The following is a 20,603-nucleotide window of genomic DNA, read 5'->3' on the forward strand; positions in this document are numbered from 1 at the left end:
CCTAAAACACAAAACTAAATGGAAGGTCATTTGTGCTCATATTAAATCTACTGGGGAAATACTTTACCTGTTTTATTGCCAGAAGGAGAAGCAGTAGTGGTTGGAGGACTGACTGTTCCTGAGGAAGGAGGAGGGGTTGGGAAACAGGAACAAAAGGTCATATGTCAGATCTTGTTAAATGTGACAATTTCTAAATATTTTAAATACTTTTCCAATATACTAAATACTTTTCTGTTTTAAGAAAAGTCTTAGATATACAACTACTTTCCCCACCAAACAGAGCAATGAAAATTAAGATGTAGTGCTGCCGATGTCTGACTTAACTTTTAGAAGCACTATAGATAAGTTTAAGAAACCTGCACGCAAACTAAATCTGTCAAATGCCATCTAAGTTGTGAGCACGATGCAGGGCTAATTAAAATATCATAGAATGTCACTTTATGTGTAAAAAATAACCATAACAAGTAAGCAGCAAAATTAAAGTGAGCAATCAATTATATAACACCCTAGCTTTAGTATGCTGCTCCAGTTTGAAGGCTAAGGTTGATAACAGAAATGAGGCTTTATCTCATTGCTAATATCTGAACATGCATTTTTCTTTATTTTCCATTCAGCCTTTAAAAAAATAAAACTACTTCCCAAATCTGTGTGAATGAAGGCAGTTTGATAGCTGGAATGTTGTTTATTCACGATTTTTTCAATGTAGAAAAAAATGCCTTCGATTTCTCTCTTATCACACACTATTAATAAAAATACTTCATGACATTTTACCGTACTCATCTATTGTATGAAGGATATGACAATTTTGTAAAGACTTAAAAAATCTCAGCACTAAGAATAATTCTGAAACTAGAACTCACTGGCAGCAGAGGTAACTTACAGAACTGGGTTTCAAGCTGGTTAATTTGTCAGAGACACAAAAGTGCAAATAACAGCACAATTCCCCACACTGGACCAAAATAATCTTGGGAGCCCCTTTGTGATGTGTGATTGAAACACTGCACTTTTCAATTTATATAAATCATGTTGATTCTGGCATAGTTAGTAAACTTGTACAATTTACAGATGACATCAAAATTGAAGGGACAGCAAAAATGATTTTAAAGAACACAGAGCATGGCACGCAGACAAAAAAAATATATCTATATCAGATTAATGATGCAAATTTATGACAGGCCAAGTCTGGGGAAAGAAACTAGGAATAATTACACTGTGACAATATTCTCACGGTCCAAGAAATAAAACATAAGATATTAAATTGTAAAATAAAATGTGTTTATGTTGAACATAAATCAAAAAACATTATGCTCAGAGTTCTCCCCATGTCTGAGTGGGTTTCCTCCCACAGTCCAAAGACATGCAGGTTAGGTGCATTGGTGATCCGGAATTGTCCCTAGTGTGTGCGTGTGCCCTGCGGTGGGCTGGCACCCTGTCCGGGGTTTGTTTCCTGCCTTGCGCCCTGTGTTGGCTGGAACTGGCTCCAGCAGGATATAGTGGGATGTTAGGATATAGTGGTTTGGTTAATGGATGGATGGATGGATGATGCTCAGACTGTACGATGTCCTAGTGAGGAGGAGGTGCAATCAGTAGCAGTTTGGTAAAAAAACAAATATTGGTGCTGTGAATGTTTAATATTTGATTATTGTGTTCCTCATTATTAGCTCTTAAGAAGTACAGTATAATGAGGAGTTGTAACTTTTTTTTTTTTTTGCAAAACAGAAAATGCAACATTTGTGCATTTTTGATTACAAACTTTATTAGAAGTTAAATTCATATTACCTAAAGTGCTACGTGATCCCGCACTCATCAACACACTATAGATCTTGTCAACCACTTCATCATAGCAGGGATTAAGCTTAGGTATAAAAATAACATCACTGCAGAATTATAGACCACAATATATTAAAAAAAAAAAAAAACTCTGCAAGTGATGTATAAAAATGATTTATGGGACACTTACAGTAATGAAGTTAGCAAACCCAATTTTGCTTTCACTCGTGCTTTATTACTTACCGCCTGCCTTTACACAAATTGGAGGATTAGGTTTCCATGTGCCATTTTCATCACAGATTATGGTGCTTGGTCCATTTAATTGAAATCCCGTGTTACAAGTAAATGTGATGGAGCTCTTGTATCTATATGGGGGACTACTTTCTGATGTCTTTTGTCCATTTTCTACGTTAACAATAGGGCAGCTAACCTCTAGATGCACGCAGAAATAAAAGCAGAAGGCAGAATATGAATCAGTTTAAAACAATACGTGTTAAGTCCTATCAAGTAGAAACAGTAATGGTGGCTTTTAAAAAGCAGCTATTCCACATTCATACCACTTTAAGAACTTGACAACTTTTGAATACATCTAGCAGAAAAAAAAAACCTTCTGGTTATATCCTGAATATTATATAAAGAATAAGAGAATTTTGTAAAAAAAAAAAGTGGTAATGTGTTCCACTTCTTATAGTTTGAATATTGTATGAAGGATATGACAATTTTGTAAAGACTTAAAAAAATCTCAGCGCTGAGAATAATGAATCATTGCTCATTTCAATTTATATTAAATGATGCGAATTCTGGCATAGTCAGCAAATTTGTGAAATTTACAGATTGCATCAGAATTGAAAAGACAGCAAAAATGATTTTGAAGAACACCAAGGATAGCATGCAGGCAAAAAGATCATTAATCATCCCGATCAGATGAATGGTGCAAATTTACGACAGACAATGTCTGGGGGGAAAAAAGCTAGGATAATTACGCTGTGACAATATTCTCTTAGTCCAAGAAATGAAACAGAGGATATTAATTTGTAAAATAAAATATTTGGTTATATTGAACATAAATCAAAAAACATTATGTTCAGACTGTGTGACGTCCTAGTGGAGCGCAGGTGCAATTAGTAATAGTTTAGTGAAAATAATATGGATTATCCTCTTCCTCATGTTAGCTCTTAAGAAATACAGTATAATAATGAGTTGCAATTATTTATTTTTTTTAAACACAAAATGTAACATTTGTGCATTTTTTGATTACAACCTTTATTTGCACTTTAGGTGATTTAAATTTAACTTCTTAGTGATCCTGCACTCATCAGCACACTGTATATACTGGATGTCTGGATATCTCGTCAGACACTTTATCACAGCAGGGATTACATTTAGGTATAACAACTATCAAAAAAACATCACTGCAGAATGATGGACCACAATTTACTTAAAAAAAAAAAAAAAAACTCTGAAAGTGACGTATAAAATTGACTTATGGGAGATTTAAAGTAACAAAGATAGCATACCAGATTTTACTTTCACTCGTGCTTTATTACTTACCGCTTTCCTTTACACAGGTTGGAGGATCAGGTTTCCATCTGTTATTTTCATCACAGACTATGGTGCTTGGTCCCTTTAATTGGAATCCCATGTTACAAGTGAATGTGATGGAGTTCTTGTATCTATATGAGGGACCAAATCCTGATGTCTTCTGTCCATTTACTACGTTAATGTTATCGCAGCTAACCTCTGGATGCACACAGAAATAAACGCAGCAAAGGAGAGAATATTAATCAGTTTAATACAATAAGTGTTAAGTCCTATCACGTAGGATGAGTAACGGTTGCTTTTAAAAAGCACCTATTCCACATTCACACCACTTTAAAAACTTGACAACTTTTTAATACATCTAGTGACCTTTCCACCAAAAAAAACAAAAAACCTCTTCCTCTTAAACACACACCTAATATGCATCAGTCAGTTGTCAGGTTTTACACTAATAATAGACAATGCTGCAAGTCAGCCATATTCATACTCACTTTTGCACTCTGGTGGCTGACTATTGTACTCTCCATTGTTGTCACACACAATCCTGTCAATTCCAATTAGATCAAGTTCAGGAATACACTTGTAAGTTACAACAGATCCAGAAACGATACCATTCTCGGGGTTATGAGACCCATTTTCAATCTCAGGTGGGTCTTGACATTTCACACCTTTAGGAACAGAGAAGACATTACAGTTAGACTTTTTTCACTTTAAAACACCACACTTCACAAATGCAAGAAATGTCATGTTTTACATTACAAAGACAACATTCCTAATTCAACTTATTAGCTTTCCTGCAATGTTTTTAAAACAAACTACCTTGTGGCTAACTTTGTCCTCAACACAGGTGGATGTCACAAATGCATAAGGCATCATTGGGGACCTCCTAAGACAGAGCACTCCATTTGCAGCAGATTTAAAGGCAGAGATAACAGCCATTTATGAAGTCTTAATTGATCAGAAAAAAAAAAAAAACACAACCTTCCTGATACTTTACTGTGTATATCAAGGACTATTTACAAATGCACTGGACGTTAACAAGCAAAATGGATTTGCGTGGATTTGAGAGTTTAAATTTTCAATTTCATATGGTCCCATTAAAATAAAAAGTACCTTGTTAATTGGTATAGAATTAATAATGTGCAATCTATTATAAAATATTTTCAGCACTATATATTAAACACCACAAAAGTAAAGCAAAGTATAAAACAATAATCAGTACAGATGTAGCACTTCTTCACTGCTTATTGTACAAAAAGTTCTCGAAGCACACAAATCCAACTCTTATCCTCCAAGCTTCCACTTCAAACAATTGTGTTGCACTTGTAGTATTAAACATAACTCTAAAGCAGAGCTTAAAACATATTCTAAAGTTCAACATTACTTTTCATCACCCAAACAAATAAAATGTTAATTTGCATCACTACACATTACTACAGACAGTGAAAAATTAAGACGCAGAAAAGGAACAAAACATTTTTCTGAATTAAAAAAAAAAAAGTCTTGGGGTGAGCAGGAACAGTATGTGGCAAGACAGTGCGATATGGCCGTGGGGAAACACCTGAGGTGACGGATATTGTTGTAGGCCACTGACAGTAAGGAGGCTGCCAAACATACACACAAACACACACAAAAAAAAAAAAAAAAAACATTCAATAGTTTCAGTCTCTCAGGGCTTGATGGAATATCTCTATATTGTTTGCACGTTTCATGTTTCTTTTGTCAGTTAATGCAAGCAATACTGTTTGTGTGCATTCGTTATTACAAATCTAGCTGGGCAAAAATAAAATCTAGACTGGTCGAAAGTTTCAAGGACACTCTGTTTAAGCTAACTGCTGGAAGATGGGTTTATGGATGGTTCTACTTGGTCTAATTTATTAATTCTTTAGCAAAACCTAAATAGAGGGACAACAACCATAACACTCTTCAAAGAATATCTGCGGAGAGGCCTTGAATTGCCATGGTTGATGCAATTAAAGCTCATGTTACATTATATGAGTTCTAGTGAGAGGATACATCAAATTTGACAACTGCACTTGGTGATCTCATCACCGGATTACTTCAGCTTACACAACTGGCAATCGCTGGCCATCTCAAATTATGCAACTGTGTGCAAATCTTCCAGCAGAGTCCTGCTTGCCCCTTTTTCTGGCAGCAAACTTGTAGCCTGGTGGAGCTGGTGCTGTACAAAGGGTAAATAGGTACAGCAAGTTTAGATGCAATCTGTTCTTTATTTTCATTCCTTTTTCCATTCTGCTGTGTGTGGTACATAAAAAGTAGACATTTTAGACAGACAAGCCTCTCTTCGGTTTTCAAGGTCCAGAGCATCGGCATTCCTTAATGCTCAGCACAGCATTATATGCAATGTACTTCCAGGAGAGCGGTCCTTGGTGGTCGCCTCTCATTCACATATAGTCTACCCTTAACAACTTAAAAAAAAATTCAAACCTGCTTGGTATATTTTGGGTCAAGTCGCAGGACTAGCTGGAGTAAGTAACTGGGTATGTCAGACTAGACAACTGATGGTCATGTGTTGCGCCATACCCAAGAAGAGTCTGGGCTGTAATTGCTGCCAAAGGTGCTTCAAATAAGTACCAAGAGTCTGAATACTTGTGTCAATGTAATATTACTTTTTTTTTTTTTTTTAATTTTTAATAATTTGCCAAAATTCCTAAAATCCCCATTTCGCTTTATCATTCGGAAGTAATGAGTGTTGCCTGAGGAAGGGTTAAAATTATTTCAAAATAATTTTAGCACAAGGGTTCAATATAACAAAATGTACATAAAAAAAGAGAAGGGGTCTGAATACTTACTGAATTCACTATATACAGTACTATAGAATGCTACAATAATTGGTATGGGTAATATCATCAGACTATACCAGTAGCCCTCACATTAGTGCTCTTCATCTGGCCCATTAAAATGTATTTATTACTGCAAACATACTTGTTTTTGAGCACCAATGCACAATATTCAAATTCCTTAAACAGAAAATGCCTTGTCGTTTTTGCCCTGCCCAAGCAGGTTTAGATGCCTCTGAAGTATGTGCGGTTCCAGTGCTTTGCTGGGGGTGCTGAGATTCCACGACTCCTCTATTCAACTAGCAAATATCTACAAACATGTCTTTCTCAACCTTAACAAATGAGAAGAGTTGGCAATGAAAATAGGCAGTTTAATAAGAACTGGACTGAGAAATAGCTACTGTATTTGTGCAAGTTTTAATAAAACTAGAACTGTATGTTCTGTAACAAGTCTGTTTCTGACATGAAAGAACACAATTTGAGAAGACACTTTAACACAAAGCACTCAAAGTTTGATACAAATTTTTCAGCAGTCTCAGATTTTCATAGACAAAGTGCAAAGCCTAGTAATGAGCTATGAAAGCAGACAAGTTATCCTGGTTCAATCATGTTCTGAGCAGAAAAAGGCTACATCGGCCTACCGTATACTGTCAAGGGACTGATAGTTCAGACCATTGTTATTAAATTAAATGTCATTCCTAAGTAAATTTGTAAGTTTTTTGTGTCTGTGCTATTCATATCTCTATTATAATAAAAAAAATTCCTGCAACAAGATGAGACTTTTTGGAAGATGAGACAAGACTTTTTTGGAATATTTTTTCAAGTCCCACGAGATGAGACTTTGGCCATGAGATTTTTTATTTTTTATTTTTTTTTTTAAGTCCTGCCCTCCCCTCAACCATACTCAACCACGCCCACGGTCCTCTCACCTCTCATTTGTGTGAATGCTTTTGACAGACACATTTTCTGCTCTCTCAGCTCTTATAAATTTTAATGTTTTCTTCAATTTAAGTTCTCAATTAAAGAAGACTTATTATGTCCAAATCTTATTGAAGATTTTTATTATGAAGGGTATCAACAGTAAAAATTAATACACGGGCAATCCTAGCAATGAGAAACAATAAAGTTAAACAAATTAATGCGAAAATTGTCGATTGGTTACACGGCGAATTGATTAAATGCATATCAATAGACTCTGCTGAAACAGTTGGTGGTGATCACGCGGAAGATGAAAATATCAACTTACAACATCCCGAAAAATATCTACAACCGTTAACACCGTCCCGTCTTCCACCACACAAATTACTGTTGAAAGAAGGATGTATCCAAGAAAGGTAATGTAGTACATCTTCCATGGAAAACATTATACAACAAAGGAGATCTCGATATGCCATTCGTATTATAACATTGACAGTTTCCCGTTAGCATAGCTTTTGCAAAGACAATTAACAAATCTCAGAGCCAAACATTCGAAAGTCATTTTATTTAATAGAAAGAAAGAAATGAAATTCACTCACGGGCAGTTATACGTTGTGTTGTCAAAATGAAAGTCTAAACACAGAATGAAAATTCAATGCGATATTGATAAAAATTTCATTCAAAAAATTGTTTTACTTAAGTTTTACAGTAAAAGTGGAAGTTTAAAAAATTTTTGCATGTTAATTTCAAAGCCAAACGGAACAAAATCGTATTATCAACTAATAACTTAAATGCAACATGAAACATAATTTACTTTCAAATTATTATATTTTAGTCTTTTTCAATATGGTTAATTACTTGCAGTAATATAAAATAGTTAGTTCTATTATGCATATGTCACAATTCCCATGAAAATAAAAATCTTCTTAAATTGCACATCCGCATCCCCTTACGCGAGGTGCTGAACTGCAAAGTGGCTAGCGAGTAGTGCAGGCCTGGGGGTTGGCAAGTGAAGTGAGCAGGGGGCAAATACCACTAGTTGATTTAAATATCAATATTAATGTCAATATAAACCCTGGGATACACAGTATTATATTTAGCGTTGCTCATCTTGTTCACATGTGAATGCTGACAGCCAAGAGTTATGCTTGGACATCAGAAAAATTTTACATTTGGTAATATGGCCCTCAAGAGAAAGTAGTTGAAGAACCTTGCCCTAGTTAATCTAAATCCTTTCATTTAGGCTCATGGAAAATGCAAACTAAAGTAAATGAAATAAGCGCTTAGTTCTTGCAAGGCATTTCCCAGCTTAACTCCAAAAAGTGTTGTAACAAGACATATGGAAGTTCAATAGAAAGTATAGTACTGATATTACAATACACTGTCAGCATGGTGTCGTATTTGACTTAAAACTTATATATATATATATAAATATATCATTCACATTAGGATGAGGAGTTCAAAACACCCTTAACATCAAACAGGGAATGTATCAATGTTCTCCTCTTTAATTATGCCTGCTAGTTTTCTGGATATTTTATTATGTTCAGGTGATTAACTTCATATTAAATATTTTTCTTTCTCCCTTTTTTGTGTATGTTCTGATTTGAAAGTGATGTACCTCTTTAGGTTTTAATGATTTGTAATTTGTTCACTAGAGTAAAATATTTAAAATTGACAAAATTTAAGAGATTAAAAAAAGAAAGAAAAAAAAAGGCGAATGCCCACAGTTGCAGTTGGTCTGCATCAAGTTGGCAAAAGGCTAGAAAGTCAGATCCTCACCCTTACTCACCGTGGGACCTTCTATAGACAGGTGTGTGTCTTTCCAAATCCTGTCCAGTCAACTGAATTTACCACAGGTGGACTCCAATTAAGCTGCAGAAACATCTCAAGGATGATCAGGGGAAACAGGATGCACCCGAGCTCAATTTGGAGCTTCATGGCAAAGGCAGTGAATACTTATGTACATGTGCTTTCTCAGTTTTTTTATTTTTAATAAATTTGCAAAAATCTTAAGTAAACTTTTTTCATGTTGTCATTATGGGGTGTTGTGTGTAGAATTCTGCGGAAAAAAATGAATTTAATCCATTTTGGAATAAGGCTGTAACATAACAAAATGTGGAAAAAGTGATGTGCTGTGAATACTTTCCGGATGCACTGTAAATAGCGAAAACATTGTCGGCAACCATCTGTTTGTTTTTTTCCAAAATGGGTATAACAATTATTTTGTTCCTTTTGCAAATGCACAGTGAAGTAGCCTTCATTAATCCCATTAGGTGGAAATGTCCAGTCTTAGAAATGCTATGTATTTCAGTAAAGATGAATGGGGTCAATAAGGCCCTCCTTGAAGGTGCACAAAACCCCTTTTGCAAGGGTGGAGCCTCAGTAGAAATGTCTACATGACTTCTCTTTAAACATGGATGTGTTTTCCAGGGCTGGTTCCTGCCTTGTATCCAATGCGCCTAGGATATGCATTGGCCCAAGCTGTTCTGTGAACTAAATCGAAGCTACAAAGTAGACTGATCTTGTAACATACCATAGAAAAATATGTTGTACGACAACTAAGAAGTAACAGCTTAAATCAGAAAGCACAGCCAGTGGTAGTGGAAGGCAAAACAGTATTTGAAACTGCTTCATCAGCATTAGATGAGGAGGATTTTGTTCATTTCATTTGACACGTGCCTGTTAAAATGCTCTTAATTTTCTGTTACAAACAAAAACTGTGATTACAGGTATTGTTAAGCCACGTACACACTGCCCATCAACCAGCCTCTACTGCTACTGCTGACTAAAAATGTGTTCATTAACTGGCTTTGAATGTGGCTTTAAAAATGAATGCCACATCTTTAGTTTCTGAATATTCTGGAAAACAAAAGGTCCAGTCATATACACACACACACACACACAAATACATACACTAGTTAAATGGATCTAGAGATACTTAAGGGTTTCCCCTCAAACATTTTTAAATGCGATAACCTATAGGTGCAGCTTTTAAGGCCATTAAATATGATGACCTAACCTATACAACATAACTCCTTGTGTGCAAAAAGCTATATTGTAACCCTTCACTTTTCATAACATCTCACCACTTGAATAAAATATCAGTGGTTGTGACTTTGACCACAGACAGACCTCATTACCCTCACTAGAACTTATTAATTTGTAAGAAGAACTCTACTGCATGCAAAGATTAAATGCACATGGCCATGACAATGACAAGCTTTTTATAAGACCTTCAACTAAAATAATTAACCATTACACATTTTCTTCTACAACAAAAATACTACTTACGATCACAAACTGGACTGCCACCATACCACATCCCATCAGCACCACAAGTTAAACGGTTATCTCTGCCTCCAAGGACATACCTGAAAATATAGGATAAGTACACACTCACATTTTCAAACCACAAAAAACTATTATATACAACAAAGAGCCTTTACTAACAGATCCCGCATCAGCAGTAGTACAGCACCGGCAAGAAGAAACATTACTAGCCCAATTCTGAGGACTAGAAGGCATTTTCTTGTTAAACCTACCCTTCACTGCATACAGCGGTTATAGTTGCACCAAACTCTGTTCCCTCATTTGTCTCATAATGTCCATTAAAAAGTTCTGGTGGACTTCCACAATCTTTCCCTAGAAAAGAGAAAGGAAGACATAAAAACAATACATTTTAATATGCAAAAAGTAAATTAATAAACACAGTGAAAGTAACCATTTTTACAAGCGTCTTTAAAAAGAGAACGATAAGTGCAGGTTGATAAACAGGACAAATGTAGCATTAATTAAGCATTTCACAGATCCTTTTGACACAAAGCCAGAAAACCTCAAAAATTACTTTATATAGTATAATACAGTGACATTACTTTTGCAATGGATACACATATGTAAAACATTTTATGCAGTGGTATATAAATTATGGTAGCTGACTGTGTTTATCAATACACAAAAATCACTGCTTGCTTATGTTTCTTAAATGATTAAATGACTCCTTAAAAACAAAAACAATTGACATAAACAGCTAATAACACTTTAGTATCCCACACATAACAGTGTTGCTGGTCAACTTCTTTGTAAAAAAAAAAAAACAAGCTATTTGCTATTTGTACCCCACACCCCAGGAATACAATATAGTTTTGGCTCACTGCAAAGTAATATTCTGCTTTTACACATTTTTAGGTGAACAGAAAACTAAAGTACCTCCAGAGTGGGGTTTCTATAGAGTCCCCACAGTGGCTAGGGAAGTTCAAGCATACTCCCTTTAAGTATCCACTCGCTTTAACTTTTGCATAACCAAACACTCCGACTCATTAGTTAGGCTTAAGTTTCTGACTAATCTAAAACAGAGAATGTAGCACCTTCCTGCTCTGCACGATATCACCGATGTGGTCAATGAGATGGCTTTTCCTACTATGGAGACCCTACTCATCATTTTCATTGAGAATTTAAAGACTTGGTATGACGGAGTTAAAACAATGAATGCAATGCTCTTATTTGTGAAAATGCGGTCACTGGCTCTGGCACATACGCAGCCAATAGTGTTGCCTCAATATCAGAATGTTAGTAGTTGATTACAATAGCAGTGAAACTTCATGATACTCACTACCCATTTAATACCCTGGCAAAAAATCCCATTCAATCTCCCACAGATTTAAAAAAAACTTTGTATGAATAAAGAAAAATTCACTCAACAGGATGCAAACTTTAAGTGCAAAACAGCTGCTTTTTATTAAAATTAGATCCATTACTCAAATAAAAAATATTGTTTTTATTCTAAGACACAGTTTAAAAATATGTAAATAGCAATCTCTATATATTATCTTCATTTGGATCTTGATCTTTGTCCGTGAATGAATTAGAAGACGACGCACTAGATGGCAGTAGAGAGACAGCTAAAACATAGGCATTGCATTATGAATTTCCTCCAGGCTTATACTACTGAAGACTGTGATACACCAGTCACACCTCAAAACACAGACATTCAGACTAAACATGTGCTTTAAATTAACTAAAGAGATCTTCATATAGATCGAATTCCACGCAGGCGTAGACCACCTTCCAGTTTAGTACGTTGTTGTTACTCACGGATGTCAACAATGTGCCGTAATAACGAAAGGGGTGGTGGACAGTGTTACGCTGGTTAGCTCCTGAGGCCTGGTTAGAGAATGAGATTGCCGAAGATAAAAGGTACGTGCCTACGTAACATATGAATGAAAGAAAGACAGTGGGTAAAATGAATGACAACGTAACAGCACGTTCCGGAAATTATTACTGTTACGTTGTAGCCGGCGAGTGCTGCACATCTCACAGTTGTACCGTCGCTTGCTCACATGTCAGTGAAGTGATCTCTAATTATGCTTTAAAGAGCCTGGATACCTATGTGTCCTCCTTTTATAACCATTTCTCCATGTATATTGCCTTACTCTTTGGATTGCTACAAAGCAACCTCTGAGATTGGAGAAAGGTTGAGAAGAGATCGTGAGAGGAAATGACAGCATCGTGAAAACGAGACGAACTGTGAACGGACAGAAGCAGAAATGCTCCTACACCACTACATAATTACGATTCGGACAGTGATTCCGAGTAGGCTGTTCCAATCGAATCAATATCCAGGGGTTTTCTTTTGTAATTTTGTTTCCCTTATAAAAAAATCATAATGCTGTGCGACGAAGGGCCAGTTCACGACTGGTAGCCGCGTTTAAACAGGTAGCCCTTCACAGACAACTTTAACATGCGCAACGTAGTTGGGCGCACATGGCTAGTAGTAACTAATAGCTTTAAATAGTAGTATCACCTTCAAGTATTCACCCAACTGTTATTTGGTAAAGGGTAATTCCATGTCAAATAATCACAGATTGTAATGAAACTTGACAAGGTGATTTGGTCATATGGAACTGAAATTGCATGTGTCCTCGATTAATATTAAGAGAGATTTAAGATTACAAGGTTTGAACTTATTGTGTGCATGGGGATTATGACTTTGACTGGCTATATCTCCCTAAATATATTATATTTTGAGTAAATACTATTCTATCCCCAAAATAAAAAATTACCATGTTATTAGTGATTATAATATTAAAAATTGAGTACTGGAAAGAAAGAAAAAAAACAAACTAGATTTTAAAATTGGTCTTTTTTTTTTTTTTAACTAAAGCTAGCTTATAATATCATGAACATCTCCAAAAAATTTGGTCATTGGTTTTGGAGTCATTGCTGAGTACTCATTACTTATCTGAAATGTGCATCAAAACCACATTTCGGTCTGAACAGACATCAGCCCCAGTACCGTTTCTTGACACACTTCTGATAATTAATTTGCTGGCTGAAAGTACTCAGTGTGTCTGAGAGAGGATGTGCAGCACTGTCTCAAGGGCATGGAGGAGATTCCAGGAGACAGGCAGTTAGTCTAGGAGAGCTGGACAGGACCACAGAAGGTCCTTAACCCATCAGCAGGACTGGTATCTGCTCCTTTGGACAAGGACAAACAGGAAGAGCATTTCCAGAGCTCTACAAAATGATGTCCAGCAGGCCACTGGTGTGAATGTCTCTGACCAAACAATGAGAAACAGACTTCTTGAGGGTGGTTTGAGGGCCCAATGTCCTCTAGTGGGCCCTGTGCTCACAACCCAGCGCAGTGGAGCTCGATCGGCATTTACCATAGAATACTAGAATTGTCAGGTCCACCAATGGCACCCTGTGTTTTTCACAGATGAGAGCAGGTTCACCCTGAGCACATGTGACAGACGTTGAAGGGTCTGCAGAAGCCATGGAGAATGTTATGCTGTCTGTAACATCATTCGGCATGACCAGTTTGGTGGTGGGTCAGTGATGGTCTTGGGAGGCATATCCATGGAGGGACGCACAGACTTCTACAAGCTAGACAAAGACACCTTGACTGCCATTAGGTATCAGGATGAAATCCTTGGACCCATTGTCAGACCCTACGTGGTGTAGTAGGTCCTGGTTTACTCCTAATGCACGACAATGCCCGGCTTCATGTGGCATTGTATGCAGGCAGTACCTGGAGGATGAAGGAATTGAAACAATTGAATGGCCTTCACGATCCCCTGACTTAAACCCAATAGAACATCTGTGGGACATTATGTTTCGGTCCATTAGGCGCCGCCAGGTTGCTCCTCAGACTGTACAACAGCTCAGGGATGCCCTCATACAGATCTGGACGGATGGTGTCTTGTGGCATTTCCTCCGTCTCATTAGGAGCATACCCCGACGTTGTCAAGCATGCATACAAGCTCGTGGGGGCCACACAAGATACTGAAAAGCATTATGAGTAGCAGAAATTAAGTTTTTGAATAAATGGACTGGCCTGCCACATCTTCATTTCACTCTGATTTTACGGTGTCTACACAATTGAGCCCTCTGTAGGCAGAAAACTTTTATTTCCATTAAAAGACTTGGCACCCTTTTGTTCCTAAGACATTGCCCTGTCGTTATTTGTATAGATATCCAACTTCATATTGAGATCTGATGTATCTAATGTGTTTCTTTAAAGTGTTCCTTTAATTTTTGTGAGCAGTGTATATATATATATTATATATATGTGAACATACGCATCTGAACCGATGTACAGTGTGTAACTGATTCATTTAAACCAAAATATATATATGCTCCTAATGAGATGATGGATGGTGTCCTGGGGTCAGATGGACTGAAACAATGTCACAGAGGTGTTCTAATGGATTGAGGTCAGGCAAGCATAGCATGGTGGCCAGTCAATGGTATCAATTCCTTCATCCTCCAGGAACTGCCTGCATACTCTCTCCACATGAGACCAGGCATTGTCGTGCACCAGGAGGAACCCAGGACCCACTGCACCAGCATAGGGTCTGACAATGGGTCCAAGGATTTCATCCCGATACCTAATGGCAGTCAAGTTGCCATTGTCTAGCCTGTAGAGGTCTGTGTGTCCCTCCATTGAAATGCCTCCACAGACCATTATTGACCCACCACCAAACTGGTCATGCTGAACGATGTAACAGGCAGCATAACATTCTCCACGGCTTCTCCAGACCCTTTCATGTCTGTCATATGTACTCAGGGTGAACCTGCTCGCATCTGTGAAAAGCAGAGGGTACCAATAATGGACCTACCAGTTCTGGTATTTTATGGCAAATGCCAATCAAGCTCCACGGTGCCGGGCGGTGAGCACAGGGCCAGCTAGAGGACGTCGGGCTATCAGGCCACCCTCATTAAGTCTGTTTCTGATAGTTTGGTCAGAGACATTCACACCAGTGGCCTGCTGGAGGTCATTTTGTAGGGCTCTGGCAGTGCTCATCTTGTTCTTCTTTGCCCAAAGGAGCAGATACTGGTCCTAATGATGGGTTAAAGACCTTCTACGGCCCTGTCCAGCTCTCCTAAAGTAACTGCCTGTCTCCTGGAATCTCCTCCATGCCCTTGAGACTATGCTGGGAGACACAGCAAACCTTCTGGCAATGACACATGTGCCATCCTGGAGAAGTTGGACTACCTGTGCCACCTCTTTGGGGTCCCGCTATTGCCTCATGCTACCAGTAGTGACACTGACCATAGCCAAATGCAAAACTAGTGAAAAAACAGTCAGAAAAGATGAGGAGGGAAAAATGTCAGTGGCCTCCACCTGTTAAACCATTCCTGTTTTGGGGGTCATCTCATTGTTGCCCCTCTACTGGACCTGTTAATTTCATTAACACCAAAGCAGCTGAATCCTAAGCCTAAAAGTGCAATAGTGACGTTTTTGTTAAGCTTTAAATTGGGTTTATTTTAAAATCTACATATATATGTTTGGTATCATTCTTTACAGAATTTATCGAACCCCCTAGTGTGTTGAGTGTGTATATTATCCATAAATATCCATAAATATTTGGAAAGAGACAACTTTTTTCTAATTTTGGTTTTGTACATTACCACAATGAATTTTAAATGAAACAACTCAGATGCAGTTGAAGTGCAGACTTTCAGCTTTAATTTAGTGGGGTGAACAAAACGATTGCATAAAAATGTGAGGGAACGAAAGTATTTTTTTTTAATACAATCCCTTCATTTCAGGGGCTCAAAAGTAATTGGACAATTGACTCAAAGGCTATTTCATGGGCAGGTGTGTTCAAGTCCGTCGTTATGTCATTATCAATTAAGCAGATAAAAGGCCTGGAGTGGATTTGAGGTGTGGTGCTTGCATGTGGAAGATTTTGCTGTGAACAGACAACATGCGGTCAAAGGAGCTCTCCATGCAGATGAAAGAAGCCATCCTTAAGCTGCAAAAACAGAAAAAACCCACCCAAGAAATTGCTACAAAATTACAAGTGGAAAAATCTACAGTTAGGTACATCCTGAGAAAGAAAGCAAGCACTGGTGAACTCAGCAACGCAAAAAGACCTGGACGTCCACGGAAGACAACAGTGGTGGATGATCGCAGAATCATTTCCATGGTGAAGAGAAACCCCTTCACAACAGCCAACCAAGTGAACAACACTCTCCAGGGGGGAAGGCGTTTCGATATCCAAGTCTACCATGAAGAGAAGACTGCATGAAAGTAAATACAGAGGGTGCACTGCAAGGTGCAAGCCACTCATAAGCCTCAAGAATAGAAAGGCTAGATTGGACTTTGCTAAAGAACATCTAAAAAGCCAGCACAGTTCTGGAAAAACATTCTTTGGACAGATGAAACCAAGATCAACCTCTACCAGAATGATGGCAAGAAAAAAGTATGGAGAAGGCGTGGAAGAACTCATTATCAAAGCATACCACATCATCTGTAAAACACGGTGGAGGCAGGCAGTGTGATGGCTTGGGCGTGCATGGCTGCCAGTGGCACTGGGACACTAGTGTTTATTGATGATGTGACACAGGACAGAAGCAGCTGAATGAATTCTGAGGTGTTCAGAGACATACTGTCTGCTCACATCCAGCTAAATGCAGTCAAATTGTCATGATACAGATGGACAATGACCCAAAACATACAGCCAAAGCAACCCAGGAGTTTATTAAAGCAAAGAAAGTGGAAAATTCTTGAATGGCCAAGTCAGTCACCTGGGGCCTCATGTATAACGCCGTGCGTTGAACTCGCACTATAACATGGCGTTAGCACAAAAGCCGAAATGTGCTTACGCACAGAAAAATCCAGATGCAGGAATCTGTGCGTACTCCAACTTCCACGTTCTTCTGCTACATAAATCTCAGTCAGCGTGAAAAGTAACGCTTGTGCACGTGCTTTATGTAACGCCCCAACTCCTCCCAGAATTACGCCTCTTTGAATATGCAAAATAATATAAATCTCCCTTAAGCGCAGCCTTCTGTGAAAAGACAATGGGAAAAGCACGTGGGAAAATATAAGAATTTCAGCGAATACCAAGTGGAGGCAAAAGAAAAACATATTATTTGTTCAAATAAACCGTGGTATAATCAACAAAAGGAAGTTGATCGAGCGACATAGCGTGTTGGAGAAACTTGAAAGCTCACGTTCACAAAATCGCACAGTGCCAGAAATAAAAACAAGTCACATATCAAAGTCGCCGTGAAAAGCCGAGTTGTAGCCCACTGTCTGAGTGTCATATGAAAGCTTATTAGGGTACAGAGAAAAAAAGGCACACAGTGGGGAAAAAGCACGAAATGTCAACTTCAATCTTGACATTTCCACTTTAATCACGTAGGGGCGGCTCTAGGCTTGTGGTGGCAGTGGGCAGAGGAAGAATCGGTGACTCCTTCGCTCGCCAATGTCATGCACGGTGGATGGCCACGTCTGTTGCAAACACTGCATAGCCGCCTTGTGCTCATGACACAAGCATTTAACTTTTGCCGAAATTTGTCACTGCGTTTTTTGCTGTGTTGTTATTTTCTCTTTCTGTTTTATTTTTAATATATATTGGCGTAGCCTCCCCTGCAGTCCTTGCTTTTCTTTCCCCAAGTAACCGATCGCCACACAATCAGCTCTGTAATAGACGTTAAGCCATCTGTAAGCTTAGTGCCGATTCTTCAAAATGTTTAAAGAACATTGAAATATCTTCGTAGTACATGTTTAATTATTCTATCCTTAACGACACTCCCAGTGAAGAATATAGATTATTTAAATGAAGTTAAAATTTTATCTGTATAATTTAACAAACATATTTTGCTGCATTTCACCATAAAAATGATATCGTCATCATATGTAAATACGCGCTTTATAAAGTGGCTCAGGTTGTGCGATATTATAACTATAGTGCAAGTTTACAGTGTGGTGATTGTACTTATAAGTACAAACCGTTCTACAAGGAGCACTTGATTGAGTGCGTTTAAAGTTCTTGGGATGAAACTGTTTCTGAACCGCGAGGTCCGTACAGGAAAGGCTTTAAAACGTTTTGCAGTGGCTGAGACAGCGTGTCCTTGAAGCTGTATACCGATAATTCTCTTTCCGATCAGCTGCTGCTGTGATTCACACTCAGATACAGTGATATAAATACTCCGCGCGGTGCAGTGAGAGTAATATGGAAAAAGATAATCCGCTGTGGCAACTCCTAACGGGAGGAGCTGAAAGAAGAAGAAGAAAAATAAGAAGAGGAAGGTGCAGTGAGAGTAACAACGCTAAAGCATTTATGGTATTTGGAATACTATGGCTGTTCCCTGGACCATTATATTGTTACGAGTTAATTACAATCAGATGCATTACACTAATAAACAATATGCGGTTAGTTTCGGTGTATTTATAAAGCCGCGTCATGAAAATAATAAGTAAATCACACAGGAACAGTACCATTGCTTTGACGCTGGGTGCCGCCAGTCTGCAAAACCGAGCGGAGAACTTGCGTACGACAAGGTATGAGGTACCGTGGAAAAGTGCGTGGCTTTACGCCAAGTGTAGGTTTTATACATCGCGATTTTAACGTGGAAAAGTTCTTACGCAACATTTCTGTGCGTACGCACCGTTTATACATGAGGCCCCTGATCTTAACCCAACTGAGCATGCATTTCACTTGTTGAAGACTAAACTTCGGACAGAAAGGCCCACAAACAAACAGCAACTGAAAGCCGCTGCAGTAAAGGCCTGGCAGAGCATTAAAAAGGAGGAAACCCAGCATCTGGTGATGTCCATGAGTTCAAGACTTCAGGCTGTCACTGCCAGCAAAGAGTTTTCAACCAAGTATTAGAAATGAACATTTTATTTCCAGTTATTTAATCTGTCCAATTACTTTTGAGCCCCTGAAATGAAGGGATTGTGTTAAAAAAATGCTTTAGTTGCCTCACATTTTTATGCAATCGTTTTGTTCAACCCACTGAATTAAAGCTGAAAGTCTGCACTTCAACTGCATCTGAATTGTTTCATTTAAAATTCATTGTGGTAATGTACAGAACAGAAATTAGAAAAAATCTCTCTCTGTCCAAATATATATATATATATATATATATATATATATATATATATATATATATATATATATATATATATATATATATATATATATATATATATTTATATTATATAGTGCATCCAGAAAGTATTCACAGCGCATCACTTTTTCCACATTTTATGTTACAGCTTTATTCCAAAATGGATCAAATTAATTTTTTTCCTCAGAATTCTACACACAACACCCCATAATGACAATGTGAAAAAAGTTTACTTGAGGTTTTTGCAAATTTATTAAAAATAAAAAAACTGAGAAAGCACATGTACATAAGTATTCACAGCCTTTGCCATGAAGCTCAAATTGAGCTCAGGTGTATCCTGTTTCCCCTGATCATCCTTGAGATGTTTCTGCAGCTTAATTGGAGTCCACCTGTGTTAAATTCAATTGATTGAACACGATTTGGAAAGACACACACCTGTCTATAGAAGGTCCCACAGTTGACAGTTCATGTCAGAGCACAAACCAAGCATGAAGTTAAAGGAATTGTCTGTAGACCTCTGAGATAGGATTGTCTCGAGGCACAAATCTGGGGAAGGTTACAGAAAAATTTCTGCTGCTTTGAAGGTCCCAATGAGCACAGTGGCCTCCATCATCCGTAAGTGGAAGAAGTTAGAAACCACCAGGACTCTTTCTAGAGCTGACCAGCCATCTAAACTGAGCGATCGGGGGAGAAGGGCCTTAGTCTGGGAGGTGACCAAGAACCCGATGGTCACTCTGTCAGAGCTCCAGAGGTCCTGTGTGGAGAGGAGAACCTTCCAGAAGGACAACCATCTCTGCAGCAATCCACCAATCAGGCCTGTATGGTAGAGTGGCCAGACGGAAGCCACTCCTTAGTAAAAGGCACATGGCAGCCCGCCTGGAGTTTGCCAAAAGGCACCTGAAGGACTCTCAGACCATGAGAAACAAAATTCTCTGGTCTGATGAGACAAAGATTGAACTCTTTGGTGTGAATGCCAGGCGTCACGTCTGGAGGAAATAAGGCACCACTCATCACCAGGCCAATACCATCCCTACAGTGAAGCATGGTGGTGGCAGCATCACGCTGTGGGGATGTTTTTCAGCGGCAGGTACTGGGAGACTAGTCAGGATAAAGGGAAAGATGACTGCAGCAATGTACAGAGACATCCTGGATGAAAACCTGCTCCAGAGTGCTCTTGACCTCAGACTGAGGCAACCGTTCATCTTT

General features: G+C 38.2%; 1 protein-coding gene across 2 annotated transcripts in view; it reads right to left on the minus strand.

Moving 5' to 3' along the window:
• LOC120526184 (membrane cofactor protein-like) overlaps positions 1-20,603 on the minus strand; it is a 68,818-nt gene that overhangs the window by 28,567 nt on the left and 19,648 nt on the right. Inside the window, exons 3-8 of one of the 2 annotated variants that reach the window (XM_039749212.1) lie at positions 10,574-10,673; positions 10,323-10,402; positions 3,801-3,977; positions 3,322-3,510; positions 2,014-2,202; positions 68-118 (exon numbers count right to left, since the gene is read on the minus strand). In XM_039749212.1, the coding sequence (XP_039605146.1) occupies positions 68-118; positions 2,014-2,202; positions 3,322-3,510; positions 3,801-3,977; positions 10,323-10,402; positions 10,574-10,673 (786 nt within the window). The remainder of the gene's footprint in view (positions 1-67; positions 119-2,013; positions 2,203-3,321; positions 3,511-3,800; positions 3,978-10,322; positions 10,403-10,573; positions 10,674-20,603) is intronic. The other variant, XM_039749213.1, reaches the window with a different exon arrangement.

Source organism: Polypterus senegalus, chromosome 3 (assembly GCF_016835505.1).
Source record: "Polypterus senegalus isolate Bchr_013 chromosome 3, ASM1683550v1, whole genome shotgun sequence".
NCBI classification, from domain to species: domain Eukaryota; kingdom Metazoa; phylum Chordata; class Cladistia; order Polypteriformes; family Polypteridae; genus Polypterus; species Polypterus senegalus.